At 49.3% G+C, this 22,041-nt stretch overlaps 1 protein-coding gene across 4 annotated transcripts in view; it reads left to right on the plus strand.

The window, feature by feature from the left end:
• Positions 1–14,972, plus strand: part of LOC149346357 (uncharacterized) — a 207,717-nt gene extending 192,745 nt beyond the window's left edge. For 2 of the 4 annotated variants that reach the window (XM_089586379.1, XM_089586378.1), the window contains 6 exons: positions 2,795–2,948; positions 3,475–3,590; positions 4,146–4,272; positions 9,038–9,223; positions 12,414–12,548; positions 14,700–14,972. In XM_089586379.1, coding sequence (XP_089442505.1) covers positions 2,795–2,948; positions 3,475–3,590; positions 4,146–4,272; positions 9,038–9,223; positions 12,414–12,548; positions 14,700–14,918 — 937 coding nt within the window. In that variant the 3' untranslated portion in view covers positions 14,919–14,972. Of the gene's footprint in view, positions 1–2,794; positions 2,949–3,474; positions 3,591–4,145; positions 4,273–9,037; positions 9,224–12,413; positions 12,549–12,691; positions 12,810–14,699 lie in introns of all 4 variants that reach the window. The other 2 variants (XM_089586381.1, XM_089586380.1) reach the window with 2 other exon arrangements.
• The last annotated feature ends 7,069 nt before the right edge of the window (positions 14,973–22,041 follow it).

Raw genomic sequence — 22,041 nt, forward strand, 5'->3', positions numbered from 1 at the left:
CGCGCTTAACCAAATCGGCCACGGTTCCTACTCTCACTGCAGAGCCTCTCTTCGGAGCTCTCTCTATTCTAAACCGCGGGTGCCGGTTAGACTCCGTTTCTCGGCCCTTATTCGCAAGTTTGCGACTACCTGACTGGGCGACGGTCTGTTTAGCTAGCTTGGGAAGTCTCTCTTGGCTCGGCTTTGTCCGACGCCTTCCATGCCCTCTCCACTCGTTTTCTGAACGAGCTCTCGCGGAGTTACACTTAGCTAACTCGGAGACGGTCTCTGTAGCCTCTCTATTTTGGCCATGCTCTGTCGTGTGCCATCCATGCCGGTTTTGCGCCATTTCGCAATCCTGTATTATGGCGTCATGTCTCTCTAACTCGGCGATGGACTGGAACATTGAAGGCCATATCTGGACGGAGATAGCGTCACTCATTGCTACTTCGTTCCCATTAAGACCACTGAGCATTGCGAGCCGCCTTTTCTCAGCCTCGAGTTTAAGCTCTTCTAGCTCCGCTGCTAGCTTCTCCACACTCTCCTGGTGCTGTGCCTCTCGTTCCTCTCTTTCCGCTTCCTCGGCTCTTTTACGCTCCTGTTCTTTTGCCCACCTGTGCGTATTATCCCAAGCAATTTCAAAATCATCCTCTTCCTCCGTTTCCAAATTTTGGATTGCCTGGACAATATCCGAATCTTCCGCTCTTTCCTCCACATCCACACTTAACTCGTCGCACAAGAACAACAGTTCTGTCCTCGACAACCTCGTCAGGTCCACGGTCGCTGCTTTTAAATATTGGTTTTGCTCGCTCATGGTGATTCTGTGCAACTACCCCTGTGCTACAGACATACAAACACCCGATCAACCAGCAGTTCAAATTATTAACCCAGAATTTGAAGCCTGGAGGATCCAAAGCAAAAACCAAACACTCACCCGCAGATGCAGCACCATGTCACCCGGTTCATCACACCGCTGCCAACCAGTTGTTGGGTCTGCCACCAATTGTTGGCGCTGATGGGTCGGTTTGGAGTCGTTGCTAGCTCGCTGCTGCTAGTTGCTCGCTTGACGGAACCGTGGTCAAGCTTCCGACACCCGTTCCCACCACCACCAGGACAGGAGTGCCGCCAAGGCAAAGAGTTAAGTGATGGGAGGAAGATTACAAGAGGGTTTATTTACATCGTTTTACATCATGGTTAGAAGTGAGACTCTAGTGAGTTCTGAGAGGCTTGAAGAGAGCTCAAAATGAGGCGAAGTGAGCTGATCTGCCGCATTCGTTCTCGACATTTATAGCCTTCTCGTTCCCCAAAGTCCCTAGGTTGAGGACGCCCACGCCGGGTTGGGAGGGGCCCAGATCACAAACAACACAAACTTGTGCGCACAAACACACCACTGCACTTAGGGCCACGCCCACGTCACATGTGGAGTCTGAGGGAAAGAAGGTTGTCGAGGTAGCGTTGACTGCGGTAGGTGATGGCCTCCGGCCAGTCGAAGGTTTCTGCGGGTCACCGACATCTGCTGATAATCAAAGACACCCGCCGCTCGAGGCCGGAACAAAGAGGTCACGAAAAGGCCAGAAAGTGGTTCCTTGTCCCTTGTCGAACGATGCCCGCCAGCTCGTCGCGGTGCTTGGCTCGCCTAAGAGCCACAGAAAACGAAGCCCTTTGTTCCCCCGGCACGCTCACAGCAATTGGGGAAGATAACGTCGGTCTCCCCGCGGCGGCGGCGGCGGCGACACTTGAAGAGACTTCGGAAAGGCGGTCTGTTTTTGCTAAAACTTCAATCCCTTCTTTATGGTTCTGTACTCCGACCAGGGAGGGCTCGGTAAATGGAATCAGCTGTCACCTGGGTCCCCTGTGTGGTCCATGAAGGCAGGCTTGGGGCAATGGTCGCCGAGTAAAAAGCAGGTACTCTCAGCCACCCAGGAGACATATGTGTGCTGGCTGCTTCCGCCGCTGCTTAGCCTTCGCCGTACCTTGCTTAACGACGATCCACGTCTGATAGTAATTCTTTCCAGGCCCGTGTACTACGATCTTTACAACGGCCACAAACTTCAGGCATCTGCTTAGACCTTGCGGTTCCGCACTTTGGGATGCTGGCCTCTCAGACGGGCTTCGAAACGGTCTGATTGCTGCGAAGGGCCCTACCCCGGTTCGGCCTCTTCGCACCATGTGTTTATTCCTCGCCTTGCCCTGTCTTCGTTATTACCGAACCAGTAAACGACGCTATGGGGAGGAACCTGGCACGAGCTATATGCCTTTTCAACGAGGGTTCTCTGGGCGCTGCCATATTGCTCGCTGGACTGTTGGTTACAGCTGGCACTAATATGGTGAAAGACGCAATGAAACCGTTTGGCTGCAGTCCAAGAGGCATTTCGACATCGCCCTCGCCCGATGGAATAGTCCATTTGCGCGGGAGGGTCACCGAAATCGTGCATGATTACGTGATCACAGGATTACGTTGACACATCTCAATTGTGATGGCGCGTGGCCGTAGAGCGGCAACAACTACCCAGGTGCTGGGCACCCTGGCTTTATCGACTAGTGCTATAAAAAAAATGCTTCGTGGAATTGTCGCCGTTCTATTAATTTCACGAAACACATGTTTTGATTCAGTTACCTGTGCATTCGCATATGTGGTACAAGTTGTAAATTTGCACCCTCGGCAAATAAACTTATAATTAAACGTCGCATTAGCGCTTAGTTCTACCTGAAATGGGCTCGTTGATTCCTCCGGTTTTCCTTCAGTGCTGTGTTGGCGCAAAATCTCTTTGCTGCCAGCTGTTACATAGTTACACTTTTATCTCTTTTTGGCCAGGCAACGTAAAAATACATCAATAGCGGCTGACCCTGCTACGAAGCAACAGTTGGATATTCTGTGGAAGAGCGGCATTTCTCATTACGGCCATATCAATACCCCAGCGTTTGGCATGATGAAAAGCGATATGGTGGAGCTGATTAAAAGCGTACGGGTAAGTGTCACACCAAATATGCGATGTCTTCTCCGGCTATTTTTATCTGGTGCGATGGATTAGGGCCTTTGGCGTTTGGCTGCGGCGGACCCGGTCAGTCCCTGACGCGGCGAACGCTTTTCTATGCATGCGAAAAGCAAAAATCCCATGCACTTAGATTACAGTGCCTGCTGGTAAACGCAAGTAATCTAAATAACTCGAGGGCCTCCAGGACTGCAGTGAAAGTTTTTGCATCATTCTGTTTGGTGATAACTTACTGCAAGATAAAAATGCTCACAAGAAAACTTCGCGGCGAGAGTTTACGCTGTTTTTGTGCGCGGAGATTCACCAGAAATAATTTAGCCGACTTTGCGTTCCTGTCAACTGGGTATAGTCCCTGTAGTAACCAAGTACATGTCGGGTCCTCTACCGCAATATTTCACGCGTGAGATGTGCACTTCCTCTGAGAAAGAATCGTGGCCGTGACATTCAGCGCCTCCCGTGGTTTGGTTTAAAATTTAATCAGTTTTCTGGTTTTCCTTTGCAGGCGATCGCCTCTTTGATGCAGGACAAGTCCAATACCAGCGCCAAAGGAGTCTCCACCGCACTCTTACTCCCCATAATTAATGATACAGTTGCGCAATTTATCGTACAGGAAATGAGGTGAGAACGATGAGACAACATTCATAATGGAATTTACATATGTTCTAGGCACAGACTGAAAATAAAGCCGAATTTTAAAAACTGTGTTACTGAAATGAACACTGCAAAAATTTATGGACCTATCTTCCAGTTGAATTTAGCAGTTATGCGAAACAGCGTTTTTCTTATGTTGCGAGAAATATTCGGTGGAAGCCATTTTCAAAAAGGCGAATGAGACATATTACCCTCGGCATTTCAAGGACAAAACAGATCTGACAAAGGTCGGTTCCGTCTGATTTATATGGTCCTGTTTCCTTCCGTTGAATGGCCAGCATAGCTGTAGAAGAATCAGGGGTGAGGGACTAAATGCTACGGGCTGTCGCAGGTGTGTCATAAGCCATATTTGAGCATATATCTAGTGTAATGCCGTGTCCCAAACTTCATCTCTTACAATCTCTTCTCTTTATGTTCATAGCTGCCGTATTTTCGACAGAGGCGTTAAATGCTGCATCACTAGCTGGTGTAATGTGGGTTTGTTTTAAGTTGTAACACACGTGAAATATAATGTTGGCGCAGGAAGACTCCCGTGGACATCCTGATTGGCATAGCGCATCAGGTTGGCGAGGACAAGGATAAGCCAAACTGCCTGATGATGCCCCCGTCCTTCTTGGACAGCCCCAGTGCAGACTACCCTTACTCACTGGTACGCATGGGAACGTTAGGAAAGCTATTTCCTCCTAGCGTAACAGCCTAGGCACTGCATAAAATATTCAGAGCACACGATGAGCACTGTAACTGCATCACTCTTCCTTTTAAAGCAAGTTGCATTCAGAGCGGATGTGGAAGCTTCTTCAGTTGGTCTATCTCACAGACCATCTCTGCTTACACGAACAAATTCTTGCGGTTTCAGGAGCAACTCTCAGCCACTAGTTTTACTTATAACCAAGCTACAGTACGCGATCAGGTGACCTGCGCAGCTCATTGAAACCATGTCGGCCTGAATAGGATTTAGCTTAGAGAAACCCAGAGACAATTTTAGAGTGGCCGATTTCCTCGTGAATCTAGCCAGTATAGGAAGCAATTGCGGGCTTTCGAGAAAAGTGCTCTACATAGACGATGTTATATATTTATAAATTTCGAATATTGACCCTTTAATATTGCCACCGTACGAACCATTCAGTGGCGCCGGACCGCGGCCGAACTGTTTAAGCTGGGATTTGCCAAGCCTTGGGCACTCGAGGTGCTCGAAGAACGTCGTCTTCCTCGCTCGAGCTTCCTGCTGGCTGGCACGCCCACCTCGTCTACTTAGAACCTGGTCTGTTTCTTCAACCGTTTGTCGGTGACATATTTGGTGGAGGTGCTGGGTTGCGTCCCATGTACTCTGACTGCGAGGACTCTCTCGACACCTGTTCTCCACGCGTGGACACAACACCCGTCCACAAAGCGAGCCGCCGCCTGCGAGGCCTACAACCAGAGTTCGGCGAACTGGCAGCGCCGGTAAGAGCGGTAAGATCAATGACGTCAACCGTGGCTAGCCAGACAACACAGCGTTCCGGGAATGCCCCGCGATTCGTTCTTCACGCTCCTCGGTCGCCGCCACCGTTCCACGGGGACAGGTTCGAGGACGTAGAAGACTGGTTGGCCAGCTTTGACCGAGTGGCGGGTTTCAATGAATGGAACGGCGAGCGCAAATTGCGCAACGTATACTTTGCGCTGCAGGACTCGGCCAAAACATGGTTCAAGAACCACGAAGCTTCCTTTACCACCTGGGAGGCTTTTCGCCGAGAACTCCTAGCGACGTTTACCACCAGCGAAAGAAAAGAAAAGGCTGAAATCACTCTGCACTCGAGGTCCCAGCAGTCCAACGAGAGCGTCGCAATGTTCATCGAGGACATGACGCGACTGTTCAATCGGGCCGACCCTGCTATGCCAGAGGCGAAGAAGGTGCGCCACTTAATGCGCGGCGTAAAAGAACAGCTATTTGCCGGACTGGTCCGTGACCCCCCTAGAACAGTGGCCGACTTCACGAGGGAGGCAACGAGTATCGAGCGCTCTCTGCACGAACGGGGCACGCACTACGGACGTGAAGCTACTGTAGCAGCCGCTTCCCAGTACACACCTACGTCGCTGCCCGCCGAGGAGCTTCGGGAGCTTGTAAGGAGCGTTGTGCGTGAGGAATTGGCGAAACTTCGTTTTGAAGCTCCACAGGCCAATGTCGCTGCCGTAACCGACGTGGTCCGTGACGAAATCCGACGAGCTGTCCAGCCGCCCCCCGCTCCACACCCGGCGCCCTCTGTTATGACGTACAGCGAGGCACTACGAAGTCCTGGACCAGCGAGGCAAGCCTTTTCCCCCGTCGTTCCCATGCCAGTGCCATCTCTGCAGTACCCGAGCGCAGCAGTACCATCTGTGCCGCAGGAGTACAGGCCCCCCATGAGCAAAGCCCACGTGTGGCGAACGCCAAACAATCGGCCGCTCTGTTACCACTGCGGGGAGCCCGGCCACATCCTCTGTCACTGCCCCTACCGGAGAATGGGTTTAAGAGGGTTTTCGCCTGACGCACCTCGACCGCGCTACGGTGAAAGACCACGGGATATCGAGCTGTACCTGGCTGATAACGTGCAGTCCTCGACCCCGCAGCGGCGTCAGTCCCGATCGCCATCCCCAAGGCGGTTCTCTTCGCCCGGCCGCCCGTCGTCCTCTGGCCAGTTCAGAGGTGCGTCCCCACGTCGGGAAAACTGAAGACGGCGTCCTCCGGGGGTAGGGCCGCCGCTACTGGACCGTGTCAAGAGCCTCCATCCGACGATTCGCCGCGACGCTCCGACCAACGACGACCTGCCCCGACGACTTCAACGACGCGCTGCGACCGACTGGTTTCTGCCGAAATTCCGGTATCCGCCGACAACCACGACGTTGCCGCCCTATAGTGGATACCGGCGCCGATTTTTCTGCAATGAGCAGTCGGTTAGCCACGGCCCTGAGGAAAGTTCTGACCCCTTGGTCTGGGCCGCAGATCCGGACAGCTGGTGGCCACGTCGTAACTCCGCTCGGTGTCTGCACTTCACGAATCCAGATCCGCGGAGTTACTTTCCCTGGTTGCTTTGCTGTGTTACCCGAGTGTTCCAAGGACCTCATACTCGGTTTGGATTTTCTTCAGAAGTACGGTGCCGTTATCAACCTGCAGGAGCTAATCGTGTCGTTTTCCACCCAATGCCCTGTCGGCGACGATACCGAGCCACGCAGGGCTAAGCTATGCGTCTGTGACGACCACGTACTAATCCCGTCAAGAGCCAGCATGTTTGTTACTGTAGAGTGCGATAACAGCCCCAGCACTCGTGGCATCGCTGAAACCAACATCTCGCTGCTCCTTGGTCAGCAAGTCTGTGTAGCTCGCGGCATTATTGAATTGAACAGTGGGCGAACCGAACTTCTGGTGACCAATTTTGGTTCTGAACCTCAGTGTTTGCCTGGCAAAACAGCTATTGCGTATTTCGAAGAACTTTGTGAATTCGCGGGAGTCGTCTTCCTCGCTCGAGCTTCCTGCTGGCTGGCACGCCCACCTCGTCTACTTAGAACCTGGTCTGTTTCTTCAACCGTTTGTCGGTGACAATATGATCAGCCCAAAACAACTTGCACCTGTCCGCAGCCCCATTTCTATGCAGTGTCATAGCTGTGGGTGACTTCGGTCGCTGCAGAAGTGTCGAAATGAGTAACGTTTTTAAGGCGAGAGCCTTATATGGCTCACCAACAACGAAGCCTAGCGTTGACCCCAAAAGTGGTCACGAAAATTCACAAATTTCAATTACGGCCGGAAGGCTTCAATCGTGGCAACGTTCTTAATAAGCGAGGAACAAAGATGCTCCAGAGCGGCGGCTTTTTAGAGCATATAGCAATTTATAGCCGGCATGTGTGGTTTTGACGCTCTTTCCAAGGTTTTTTATGCGTGCTTATTAGCTTTTCGGAACTATTTTCTTGTACTATTGGGGACAAAAGCCTCCGGGACACGAAACCGCAGATCTTGGCGCATAGGTTCAAAGTGCGCCAATGTTTTATTGATTTCACTAGCACACATTGGAGAGCTCAAGAGCAACTTTGATCTCCGCAAGTGTGGCTTGCAACCACAGGCTGGTAACGAAGCTATACACGTTGGCAGCCGATTGCGTGTCCTGGATAGTTTTGTCCACGACAGTATACATGTGGCACTAAATGGCACCTTGCATTAAGAGATTCGCTGAGAATTAAGGGCTGTCGATACCTCAGCGTGATGCAGCTCCAATTGGAAAAAAAACACTGCTTTCAACTTCATAACCTAACAATGTCAAAATTACTTTTCAAGACATCTATAAGCCCATTCCCGTGCGAAAAAAAATGCACCAAATTCTATTCTGGCGGCGTCGGTCACGGCTAATGACCGCATTCAAAAGGTGTGTTGTGGTTTATCTGCCTTCGGGCACATTACATCTTGGCTTGAGCGAAGCAGTTTCTAGGACGCTCAGCAGCCTCACAACCGCCCTCAGGAGGGGCTGAGGTGCAAGACGGCTCACCAAGACAAACATTATGCCTCTGAAAACTTCTTGCAAATACGAGATGATTCACCAGTTACTTTCGCCTTCCCATCAGCTGCCCTGAGCCTAATAAACAAATGTTCGTTTTGAGGAACTTCTCAATGATATATGAGAATTGTTTCAATAGCGGCACAAAACAATCACGAATTTTCTGGTTTAAAATGAGCTCTTCATTTAAAGCGCGCAAGGGTTTTTACCTCCACAAAGTCTGCGCGCGTTTATGAATAAGAAATTTTGTTTTCACACTTGACAATTTCTTCGTCTTGCTTTGCCTGCTGATCTTTCTCGTTGTACGCCTTCCTAAGGAAGGAAAGAGACTTTAATGGATAATGGAAAGGTCTGCCTGGTTATAGGCCTGACATGCTACTCCAGGTGAGGATGAAAGAAGAGGGTGAAAAAAAAAAGTGACATCAAACATACTCAACACTCACGCACTCTCACACACACAATGACTATCAAAGTATGTCCACTAAAACCGTGTCCCTTAGATGACTATCAAAGTATGTCCACTAAACCCGTGTCCCTTAGAAAAACTAAGAAAGCTTTTGTCCCTCGCTCAGCCGAAGTTACATCAGTCCAGGGTCAATCCTAGGACTCCCATCAAAGTACCCTCGTTGAAAGATTCTTGTGCGTTTTCCTAGGGTTGCATTTCATCGTGCAGACATAACGTGATATTTTTCTTTGATATGGAATGACAAGCAAAGTAATAGAAATTTTAAACGACGTGCATGGATGAAAAATTGGTTAATACCCGGTTTATTTTTCGAACAGGTCAATTGGCTTTCCCATATCTCGGCTGTAAATAACATGGTACTAAACATTGAAACGAATTTCTCTTCCATCGAAAACTCTTGTTGTTCATCCCTCGCTACTTGCCTTTCGCATGTCCTGAACAAAAACCAGCGCCTCTGGCATCGCGTGTTCCAAACTATCAGCCAGGCTGGTCTGCCCACGGAGATAGCTCTGTCCGTGGGCATCGCCGTCCGCCGGTACCGGCCCCGCCAGAGAAGCGGCAATCAGCCTCTGGACTACTCACTAACGCACCAGTGCACGGCCTTCCCGGAACCTCAGCTGATCGAAGCGGTCAAGGTAAGAACTCCCACTAGGTGAATTGTACACGGTGGAATCTGAACAGTACAGAATTGCAGGGAATCAAAATTACTTCTAGCCACTCGTAAACGTCACTCGGTCTGTCCGCGCGTATCCTATCGCACAGCACTTAGGGAAGGAGGTGCATCTGTAACGGTTTTCCTTGCAAGGCACCCCTACTTCGGTACCGCTTGTCTACGGTTTAACCGCGGACATATAAATAAAGAGGTCTCCTGGCACAAAAACCCGCAATATGTAAAACTCGGGTGAGGGCGCTCTACAACGAACGCCGCGTTTCGTTGGCCAGGGTCGGGCCTGGCCTAGGCCCCACGTAGGACCCACTTTGGCGGGTCTGGAGGGAGTACGAGGGAAAAAAAAACGGCGTCATGTGGGCTTGGCTTCCGGGCGCCAGCGGCACGATTTATCCTCCTCTTCGGAGTTTCTTTTCCTCTATGCACGATATGCGCGCGCAGAAAGAAATGTCGGAGAAAGAGATATGAGATTAGATTGTCGTCATTCGTACCGCAGATCCCAGGTTGCATCTACAAGGAACGAGACTTTCAGCACACATCGATTTATCTGCACCGACCGTTTTCAATCGAAAAACAAAGTTCAGACTGGCAGGGTTAGTTGAGATACAAGTGCAGCTGGCGGTCTGTTCGCCAGATCTTCCACTGGCATTGTTTTTTGTTCTTATCTCGTTTTGCCTTATGTGGTGCTTATCTGCTTATGTGGTTGAAGTATGCGGTCGAATTTCGATGGAGGAGAAATTCTAGGGGCCCGTGTTCTGTGCGATGTCAGAGCACGATAAAGAACCCCAGGTGGTCGAAATGTCCGGAGACCTTCACTACGGCGCCTCTCGTAGCCTGGCTCGCTTTGAGACGTTAAACCCCATAAACCAAACCAACCTATTCCATTTCTGAGTCCACTGTCTCTCCCTCCCTCATCTATTTAAATTCCTACTACGCAAAATGTGCCATATTGTTACATCGCGGCGAGTCCCATACCACAACCGGTGCAGTGGCGCAGCGGTTAAGAGATGCGCCACTGCACCCGCAGGTGGCTGTTTCAGACACAGGCGCCGGTAGGGCTTGTCAGACTCGGGTTACTCTTCGCCACCAATGCGTGAGGGCATAGCTCCCTCAAGCCTGATTTGTTTTTCGCAGATCTATGACAAGTAGATATCATAGATCTGCGGTGATAATATATGCGGCGATAATTGCGCTCTCACGCTAGGAGAACGTATGAGCAGGAACAATGAAATCTCATGAGTTCGAATTTGGGAGCAAGACCCCAACAAACAAAGACGTATTATAACAAGCTTGATAACATCGTGTGAATTACGATGAAAAATTGGAGCCACGCTTTCTTTCAACTGCCGCTCGAACCCACTGGCGCTTATCTTCGAACCAAGCACAAGGCGAAGCGCTGTCTTGGGCAGCACGAAAGGCGCGAAGCGAGTGTTGTTTTTACAAAGAACGGATGAGAGCGCTGTAATCGGGGCGCATTCGGGCGCACGGAGCTCGCTGTCTCGTGGTATTTTTTTAAACTCCGCGGGCTTTCGTTTTTCCCGAATAAAAACGGCCACGCTAAGTCTATCTCGTTGGAAGCGGCTGGCTTGGACGATATTTGTGGAGCTCCACAAATTTCTTGTTGACGCCTGAACGTTCAAGCTATATTTAAAAAGTTTATTTATTTATCTCGACTAATTATTGGAATGGGACGAGCAAGAAACAGTACTGTAAGTTTAGATAAACCCTACTAACATCCACACGATTTCAGTTGCGAAGGACGCTTATGTTTCTTCAAAATATTCTTCCAATTTACCTGGGGCACCATGTACATATATATATATATATGTAAGCCTGCCCTGACGAAGGGAATACCATTCCCGAAACTGTTGGCAAAATAAACGTTAAAAGAACAGTCGCGTTTGTCGTAATACTGTACCTAAACTAGTAAACTGGGCCATTGGAACCCCTACTGAATACTATATATATATATATATATATATATATATATATATATAGAGAGAGAGAGAGAGAGAGAGAGAAGCCAACAGCCACAGAAAACAAGGTACACGGGGTTTTTAATTTATTTTTTTTTATTTTGTGCTCTTGTTCGATTTTAGAATATTACTGAATATGTTATCGCTTAAACCTAGTAGATTAGAAGAACAGAAGAAAAAACAACCACCTAAGAAGGCTCGGACTTGAGCTGAAAAATGAAAGTTATCTCTCTCTCTCCCCGCCGGTGGGATCAGAACCCACGACCTCCGAATTACGCGTCCTGTGCTCTACCGCTGAGCTACGGCGACGGCTGTCAAATCTCCTGCTTTCGGGGTATTTATGTTTACAAATAGAATGTTCATCAGCGCCACCCACGTTCTTAAGCGGCGGACGTAGCACGTCCTGAGTTACCGGTGATGTGACGTAGAACGTCATCGAACGGCGAGGGTGGAAGCTGTGTGAGAACCCTCTTATGCTTCCTATGGCGTCATGGCTGCCAGAACCGAAAGCCCTCGCTAAGCAATTGAGCAAACAAGGGGGGGGGGGGGGGGGGTTAGGGGCTCGTTATAAATGCAAGAGAAGCCAACAGCCACAGAAACCAAGGGACGCAGGTGATTTTTATTTTTTTTATTTTGTGCTGTTCGATTTTAGAATATTACTGAATATGTTATCGCTTAAAGCTAGTAGATTAGAAAAGCAGAAGAAAAACAACCATATGCCGCCGGAGGGATCCGAACCCACGACCTCCGAATTGCGCGTCCGGTGCTCTACCGCTGACCTATGGCGACGGCTGCCGAATCTTCTGCTTTCGGGGGTATTTATGTTTACAAATAGGGTGTTCATCAGCGCCATTCGTTTTCTTAAGCGGCGGACGTAGCACGTCCTGAGTTACCGCTGATGTGACGTAGAACGTCATCGAACGGCGAGGGTGGAAGCTGTGTGAGAACCCTCTTATGCTTCCTATGGCGTCAAGGCTGCTAGAACCGAAGCTCTCGTTAAGCAACTAAGAAGACAAGGGGAGGGGTGTTTCAGCGAACACTGAAAAATTCTCAGAAATATATCAAAAATATAGCTTCGCTCTGCTTGCGTTTTTTTCCATCGTGACAGTACATCTGAGCATGGGACGGGGTGCTACGTGTGCAATTTTCCCAGCCAATTTCTGCCGCCTCTCCTCTGCGCAGATATGTAGGATGCATGGAGGCCGTCCATTCCAAGAATATTTGCGCTTCGACAATGCCACAAAGAGCGAGTTCACATTCAACGAGAAGGAGCGCTGGTTATTCACCCACGACGGTGTCCCAGGGCTTCGGGCAAAGGTAAGAAGAATGGCGGGTCCGTATGTTGGGACTCTCCGTCCGCGACAATGCCGAGACAGCTCCAAGGTCCGTAAGACCGCTGTACAAGGCCGCATTCATCCATGGACAGCAGTTTCATCTGAATTAATTTCTATCTCCCTCAGCTTCCCCGGAACCACCCGTTTAGTTGCGATGCCTGCAAGGTTCTTGTACTGGCAGGGGACATGGTGTCCAAAAATCGATGATTTCCAGTGACAAGGCACATGGCACCTACAATTCCCCGTATGCGGTCATTCATTTTATACGCTTCGCCAATTCACAGGCACGTGCTCGTGACGCCAGTAAGGTGGAAAATATAGGAAAACTAACTGCAGGAATTTTATTGCTATTTTTAGAAATGGCTGTACGTGCACTGTTTTCAGTATGATTTCAAGCTCACTTTCAGCTTTCATTCTCGCAGAGTCAAGCTGACAACTTGCTCAGTGACTGGTGCGTTTTGGTCTTAGTTAATAAAAAATAAAAATGGCAGTAAGGAAAAGGTAGACGCAGTAATTGTCTCACTCGCAGTGAGCGCGTCAATAGCGCTGTGAAAGAAAGGAGGGAATGGGTGAAAGAAGGAAGAGAAAAAAAGACGCCGTTGTGGTCGCCTCCTCCTTTACTTCGGGCACCTTTTTTTTTTTTTTCCTCTGTAGTGAAATGACATCACAAAGCCCGCGGGCGCCTTTTCCATTGCGCCTGCATCGAAACGCAGCAGCCTCAGCAGGAAATTGATGTTTCGCCAGAACAACCGCGTATCAGCGTGATTTACAGCTTTCTATACCGGCAAGTGTATTCTAGCCAAGCATATTTATGGAGAAAGACCACCTCTGATGCATGTTTCAGTAAGGCTTCAATAGTTTCTGGCTGCATTCACAGATGTTTTGCACCAAATATTTTAAAGAACGCTGTTGATAACATTTTAATTTCTCCTCAGTGGCCGGGCAGAAGCGGCGTGCACTTCTGCACGCCACATTGGCTTTGCCATAGAGCATGCTAAGAAAGGTAAAGTTTCGAGAAAACCACTGGCAAATTAGTACGCACGTAAAGAGACCAATTTTATCGTGCGTTTTTTTCTAAGCTAGGCTAGTCATTTCAAATCTTCGCCTCGCACTAGACGCCAGAAAAGCCTGCGTATAAAGGTGTCTAAGGGTAAGTTAAGATTCCTATAGTCCTAAGCGTTCATTACGTGCTGCGATAAACAAGGATTAGGGGCCTAGAGAGCCCCAAAGGGATCCTAATATTGAGTGTCCGCGCGTTAGAAATGAATGTTTTTGCTGTTCGCCCCTTTAGCCTTTGTAGTCGTGTGCCTCAATATTCGGTTATTAAATTCGTGTATTTTTAATTTAACATTTTTCATATTCATGCATTCATTTGTTTGTTAATTTTCAATAGAAATTTTGAAGATTGCAGCTTTTTATTTTCTTCCGTTTGTTTGGTGACGACTTTGAAGCCACTTTTCGGTGCTATGATTAACAGTTAGGTTCTCGCGAGTTTGTTTCCCGTTTACATTGTTTTCAACATGTTCCAAAGGGGAAAAGGAAAGCTGTACACCTTTCTTTTGTAGCCGTTCGCTGCGCTTACAGACAGCGATCACGTTGCCTTTCGACGTCATGACGTCACGAGTCTGAATCTTGCGCCGGAGAAAAGATATTCTATTGCCAACTGCGATTTTTATAAAAAAAAATGCCTCTTTTGCAGCCGAACAGACATAAGAACGGCCACAAACAACCGTGAAATCGATGCTTACTGAGAAAAAAAAATTGTATGAAGTTACCCTCGGTGTATGGTTAAGTCGAATGGAGATCGTAGTCCTTTACTTCTTCAAAACTCCTCGTGATATGCCATTTGTCCTTTCAAAGCCACAAGGTGGTTTCCTGCAGTGTTTAGCAAAGCTCTGTAAAGCCGTTTGATCATCCCAACAATGCTCGACGATTCAACCACCAAGCTCTCGCAATACAAACCAAACACAAAAAAACATCATTAATAAGAAATAACAAAGACAGCTGCCTCCGCTCTAATTATTGTCTGTATAGCCAAGTTTCCTAAAAAAACAAAACAACATCTGGCATACTGTAGATTTAAATTTGGACCGCAATAGAGCGTTAGCTAAAGTTACTTTTTTTCTGTCGACAGCTCTGCGAGGTGAAGAAGAACTATACCTCGCTGAAGTACGCCTTGGCACCCATGGGCGTCGAGTACGCGGACCTGCGTTCCGAATGCCACCATCACTCATACTACAAACTCCGATTCCTGAGTGTACTAGCCGGCTTCTTAGCCCTGAAGTACACTTCGGCCGACGCGTTCGAGAAGTGCTCCTCTCTAGAAGTGCATCGACCATGCTGCTCCGTGTAGTTGACTCTCATGTCGCTCCAGAAATATTTAATAAACGGATGTTGTCAGTCTCAAGTTCGGTCATAATTTCACACGGTCATAATTTCTAGTCTCTTTGTGCGCCTCATCTCTTCTCTGTCCATCGTCTTTTGACTGGTTGATTTATTCAAGCCTTGATTAAGCTTCCTGTCATAGAAAGCAAGAACCTCTCTATAATATGACCCCACAACACGAGAGGAACAATATACTTCATATTAGAAGCTTGGGCTTGCCGTTGAATTCAGTTATCTCGATTATAGTTATTATGTACGATAATTAAATTAACCGCGAAGCTGTTTAAAAACTGTATTTCATGAAACATGGGCATAACATTATTTTCTGTCTGATTGGGGACTATGCATGATAGGCTAGCGTTTTGGCGCTCGTCACTGTCTTACTGCAGTAATTAAGCTGCTCGGCGGTAAAACATAGCCACTTTCGTAGCCGACTTATTCTTCCGGCTGACAACACGTATGCCTGCCTGCATAAAAAATTAGGAAGGCTCTCTCGTTTCTCGAGGAAGCCGAGACACCTCATTTCGTTGTTGTTCGGGGTGTGGTTGTGCCGCGCACATGCTGCGAATCCCTGGTGGCAAAAAATGTGGTAACGCCTGTTGTCGTTCGAGATCACTAGTCGGCAGGCATAGCGTGACCGCCGCGACTGACTAGTGTGAAAGCGCCCGATAAACGGCCTTTTTGGGGCAGTCCTTCAGACACCAATAATCTGAGACTGGGCTTGAGGTCGCATATCTTCTGAGCCAATCTGCTGCTTATTGAAAATGGTGCCGGGGTAAGTCACTCTCGTGTACAAAGCCATGCTCCCGTAATGCCGCCCTTGACCCCGAAGCCCTTTAAAAACTAAGCTCGAACGCAGTGAACCAGTTACCACCCACATTCCCACTTCGTCCCCCCCCCCACACTCTAAACAGAGAGTAGTTAAAAGGGAGTAATCATTCCTCTTGCGCACACCCTTTTACTCCCATGTAGGCGCATTCATGTTTACAGTGCAGCAACCCCACCTCTAATTCTCTGCGGTATCGGGCTGTGTACCCATAAAGATTTTACCGCATGAGCAGTTATATGGCACGCATCCCGAGCCGTAGCGTGGATGAAGCCCGTCCAAAGTGCCCGATCGAAGCGGCCAGTATAGAAATATGATATAACCAATGGAAGTACGGCGATTGGAAGAAGTAAAGAAGCAGAGGGAGAAAATAGATCTCTCCGACACAGAGATTGACAGAAGAGATGCAAAAACACGGACCAGGAGATAAGGGAATGAGAAACAAACAAAGGAATGGTGACCGGGAGAGAAAGAAGACACGCAGAGCGAGACTAAACGGATGCTTTAGTAGAGAGAGAAATACAAAGTTTCCAATTTCAAGCTCGCTCATCGACCACATTTCTCTCTGGCCCTGCCGTCTGCAACTCGGAAGCGAAATACTCGGTGAGAGGAAGCTAAGTAGAGATTCTCTCTGTGGACGGCGGAAGAAGCCACATAGCAAACCAAAAATCCAGCTCACGCCGATGGCACAGCACCTGCCTTGCCGCATTGCTATGGGTGATGCGGATGTCGCGAGGCTTGCCGTCGACCAGACCCAGTGGGGTTCGCCGCCGATAGAGAAGCCTATCGGCACCCAGACCGAGGAGCGGCGGGTGACGAAGACCTCGCAGGGGTCCAGAGAGCGCATGCCACGATTCGCAAAGGGGGCTCTTCAACTTCTGGAACTGCCGTCTCGGAGGAGATTCGCTCTAGGAGAGCCGCGCTGGAGCGAAAGTGTGTGAAGCGTCGGCATGAAGCAGCCACCGGCTCATGCCGATTGCGTAACGGGCGTATTGCCTAGTTACGCCAATTTTTATTAAATGCGATTATTGTGCGGGTAATTCTAGGAACGAGGTAGTTCGCATAATACTTGCAATTTGTAGCAATTTGTGCCTACAATCGAATAGAACTCAAGAGCAGCGCGGCATCTTCAGCCAATGATGTCGACTGATTTTCATGATGTCGTAGTTAATACCTCTTCTCGGGGATCCTTTAAGCTACCTGTAATGTCACGCTAGGGGACTAAACGGGACGTCCGCGACGCCATGCAAGCGGCTGAAGCCACTGGCTGGAGGACCTTCCATAAGGGGGATTTGCCGCTGCATTATAATAATAATAATAATAATAATAATAATAATAATAATAATAATGCCTTTCCATCACAAGGATGAGGGAGGCAGAGAGAAAAAGCTAGGGGTGTAGCTTGACGAGCTCTCGCCTCCCCAAAAATAGATATAAGTTGTACAGGAAAAATATGCAGACAGCATAACAGCATACCAGCAAAGCTTTACCCGACCGTACGAGCTACAGCCAAGCGCGCGGCTACACGATTTGCGTTCGTTGTACCCGATGTTCGTAGTAAGTGGACTCACCCAATACAGCCGAAATTGATATCCTTTGTTATCGTAAAAAGGTACCAAGCGCGTGTATTACTTAAAAGCAGAGCCTACCGCTGCGCTTTCTATGCTCTCTAGGCCGATCATGCTCTACTCGCGACCCTTGCTTCAAAAAGTGTGCTTTAGGGACGGGGTACAACTAATCGTTCAAGCATCCACGGCAGCTGGTGGCAGGTCCGCCACATTAATCAAATTCCAAGTAGTTGTGGAGTGCCCGCAGTTTGCGTACAATTTCTCCATAAGAGTACGATTCTGCTATGTCTCAGCACGAATGCGGCCATCCGAGTAAACATCCGGCCCGCTATGCATCAGAGACGCATTGCCACAAATCTGCATGCGTCTGATCACGTTTCTTTTCTACAGCGTCACATATTGTTCACATGCAGCGACGAAAGCAGCGCGGCGGCGCACAGAATGCAACAGCTGCACAGTCGGTTTTTCCTTTGCTCCGTCGCCTCCGTCGCGCCCGCAGCCGACGGAGGGACCGGTTTATGGCCCGTTTTCCCCCCCAAATCGGGCGGCCGGTGCCGCCGGCTCCTGCTCTACGTTTCCGTCGAGCGGCGGCGACGGAGCCCGCCCCGCGGAGAGCAAGCCAGTCACAGCGCGAGCTCCCTTCACGTGACCCACCGCTTGCTTGCTGCGACCAAGAGATGGCGCTGGCGAGCGTCGCGGCTTCGGCGGCGATGATGCGCGGGTACAGTGTACTAGAAGGGGGCAGTGGGCTTACTCGCCGGCACATGCTATGCGGAGCGGTGGCTCCGCGAACGTCGACGCGTGGCCGCCGCGATCTGCTCCGGCGGCGGCGCGCGAGCAAAAGCGCGCTTCGATCGCGGAGGCCACGGTCGACGATATGTGCTTCTCCGAGAGGCCGAGCGGCGGCGCTGGTGTCGGCTTCAATGTAGCAGCAGCGGCCCGCGCGCTCATTTCCCTCAGCTACCTCAGCTCCGCGCCGCTGCTTTTGTTTGCGGTGGACGTCGTCGCGTGGGTTTTTTTGTGCAGTGTTTTTGTCGCGCACAGCAAGAAGATATAAGTGTGCTTTTGCAGGGACTGAGCTATGCCGCGACATCGGCAAAAACACTATTACGCGTCCGGGTGCCAAACGAGCTACGTTCATGTCAAGGGTGAACCGAAATTTTCTTTGTTTGGCGTCCCGAAGGATGAAAACAGGCGGCAAGAGTGGGAGAAGAACCTCCACAGAGCCCCTGGACGACACGAGCGCAGTATGCGAGCTCCATTTCGAGCCGCGTTATCAGGATTATGTACACGTAAGCCAAAGCAAAGAGGGGAGGATAGCAGTACGTGTGGATCCGATTCTGCGCGGCGATGCTGTGCCATCCAGTCTTCCTAATTTCCCGACCTACCTTACTAAGAAGCCGACACTGCCCGTTCGATAATGCTGCGGCCGTGCAGTCTTCTCGCACCGAGGACGCAGTTGATACGCAGGAAAACAGCTTCGATCACCAAGTCCTTTCGCGAACAAGCCGTCAAAAATGCCAGCCAGCGTGTACGTCTTCCGATTGCGATGTTTTAAATCAGTTTTATTTCAATTTGGAAATGTCATCAGTATACTGAAGCAAACAGTTTTCCCGGTCACGCCGATGTCGTAAACTGCACGGCCGTGTTTACCTCCAATGCAGAAGTGCTCTCCGAGAAGGTCGGTTGCAGTTCCCATGCTCCTTCCCTCACAGCAAAAATAATTAGTTTTTATGTTGTCACACGTCTGCATGCATTTCTATGTGCAAGGAATTAACAGCGACAAGGCAGGAAAGCGGCCGAGGGCCAAACAGCTCGAGTTGAGCCGTTGCACATAAGGTGCTGCGTGACTCATTGGCCGGGGGTTGAACTTCACTTAATTGAAATAAAAGCTTCGTGTAAGCAACAAACATCCCTGTTATCTTTATTTTATTTACTCTTACATTGCTGTAGACAAGCATGGCACGATTGTAACTACATGGTTGGTAACAAATGCAGAAGTATACTGTCACATGTGAAACAACATAGGTGAAACAATTAAATATTTAAGCTATATATGCAATTTCATTTTGGCAAACCAACCTCATAGCATGCCTGCTTTTTTTTAGCTTGGCTAGGAGGTATGGGCGCACTGTTTTCTAATTCACGGGTGGACTACCAGACATAATCTTCATACAAAATCATTCCCGGTTAGTGCAACACGATATGAAACGGTATATTTCATCTCCGACACTCTAATTCAAGATTTCTACTATATATATATATATATATTTTGAACGGTTGCTTGATAATTTGGAACATTTTAAGGCCCTTTTTGCAAAAGCAAAATCCGTCGGTGACGATTTATTTGGTTAAAATGCCTCGCGGTTAGGATAAGCAGCAAGCCGATGGAGTTACCCTCGTACTTTTACGCAAGTTACTGAGGTGGGAAATATCATGTGGCCTAAAAAAATGCGCTGATTGCTAAAGAAATGCAAAGACTCTCAAGTGTTTTAAAATTAAAGCCAACAGGTCTGTCGACGGCTTGAACTGAAATAAACAGAACCAGCAGGAGATGAGAGCTCCAGGCAAAGTTTCCATTGAAGTTGCCTGTGGCGCCACCTCTCGGATGCGACGCTGACTGCGTCAAAGGAGCGGGTGAGTAAGCCCACTGCCCCCTTCTAGTGCACTGTAGCGCAGGTGCGTGGGGCGCGAGCGCGTAGAAAGTGCTGCTCGCTGCTCAGCGAGGAAGCAAAAGCAGTGAGCAGCGAGCGGCCACCCAAACTGCTCGCCGGTGTCCGGCGCCTCTTTCGGTTAGAACATAAATCCGTTGCGGCCGCGGTTGCCGCCTCTGTCGCCGCCGCGCCGTAGAGGAGACCGGCTGTGAGAATCAGGCCTTAGTCCACATTCTCACAGCCGGTTTTTCCCTTGCTCCGTCGCCTCCATCACGCCGGGAGCCGACGTAGTGGGCTGGTTTTGGACCGTTTCCCCCCCCCCCCCCCCCCAAATCGGGCGGCCGGTGCCGCCGGGTCCTGCTCTACGTTTGCGTCGAGCGGCGGCGACGGAGCCCGCCCACATAGAGCGAGCCAGTCACAGGGCGAGCTCGCCTCACGTGACCAACCGCTTGCTTGCTGCGACCAAGAAAAAACGGAATAAAAGGGGGCACGAGGTTAGTATTTTTGGAGACTAACCTGTTTGCCACAACCATTAGTCCTTTTCGAGACTAACTGTTGGTCTGCTAGGAAATGTGCGGAACAGTTAGTCCCAAGGAGCAACTGTTTATACAAAAATTGCAAAGGAAGCCTTATTTCCAGCGTATATTAGAGCGGGGTAGTTTCCGACAGCACTTACATGCTTAATAACCACAAAAGGAACACAAATGAAAATACCAAGATTCGAACTTACAACCTTTCGTTTAGAACCGAGCGTGGATAAGACCAGGCAACCACAGCAGACAGTCCTTAGCAGGAAATAAAATCCTTATTCTAAACTACATTACACACATTGCTAGTGTGTAGCGTTCACAGTTTTATCAAACGTATTGCTGTTTAGAGCAAAGCATGGTGATTTTGCTGTCTTGTGCTTTTGCTGCAAGCTGCGGTAAGCTTAAAGCATACGCACAGCGGTCTAAATCGCGTTTTTGGCCAGAGAAAAAGTGCCGAATCGTGTATGCCTTCAATCGCTGAAGCGTTGTAACTGGCGCAAAACCACAAGGGACAACGAAAAAATATGCCGACGGGCCACACGCTACGGATCAATTAAAGTTTATTTGATATATAGCAGAACGATGCGCAATTCGCTATGCCTTTAGTGGCTGAAACGTTGTAACTGGCGCAAAACGACAACGAAAATAATATATGCCGACGGGTCACACGCTACGGATCAATTAAAATTTATCTGTCATGTCGCAGACAGATGCGCAATTCGCTTCCGCGCATGCTCGAGAAACCCGGCTTATTTTTTTCCCCTTCTTTATAAGCGATAGTACTCAATCGCCGGTACGCAGGAAAAGGAAAACCATAATAAGATGTTGAAGTGCGTGCTTTTTGCCAAGTAAGCTATTTCTTTTGTTGCGAGGGCTATTGACGTGTTGCTCGCGCACTTGTCTCCTGCTTTTTCAACACAAACTGCCTCAAATACCTCCCTATCTACCTGCTTGCCGAGCGGCTTCAGCACTCGAGTGTTTAAAAAAGAGTGGTGCAAATTTCCTTATTTTTTTCTTAACGCGAAAGCTTTACAGGCCTCGTCAGCCAAGGTCATGGGCGCCGCAATTTAACCGTCAAGTGGAGGAGCGGTGCAGGTGGGGCAGCCACGTGACATATCACGTCACTCCCCGCAGCTGCAACCGCACGCCGTGACCACGTGACTAACCACGTGACTCGCCTTTTGCTGGAAAAATGAGCTGGCGCCGCTGTCGCGACATTCACACTGCAGTTCTCGCTATGGGCGGAGCGAGTCGGCCGGAGCCGTCTACGTCGTCGGGACGATTTCGCTAAACCACGCTTAGTTGAGCTAAACTGCAATTACTTTTTCTCTCCTTTCTTTGTTCTGCACTTGCAGCAATGGGTCGCCAAATGGCCACCTGCGATGAGAGCTGCGACAGTTCTCCCGTGCTTCCGCAATCCTTCATTCAGGCACTGGCTTGTCTGGCCTATATAGCACTTACCACCACTCCGATTTTGCAGTTCACTAACCACGTGGCGTGCTTGATTCCGCAG

Source organism: Amblyomma mixtum, chromosome 4 (genome assembly GCF_055824585.1).
Source record: "Amblyomma mixtum isolate Tamu chromosome 4, ASM5582458v1, whole genome shotgun sequence".
Classification (NCBI taxonomy): domain Eukaryota; kingdom Metazoa; phylum Arthropoda; class Arachnida; order Ixodida; family Ixodidae; genus Amblyomma; species Amblyomma mixtum.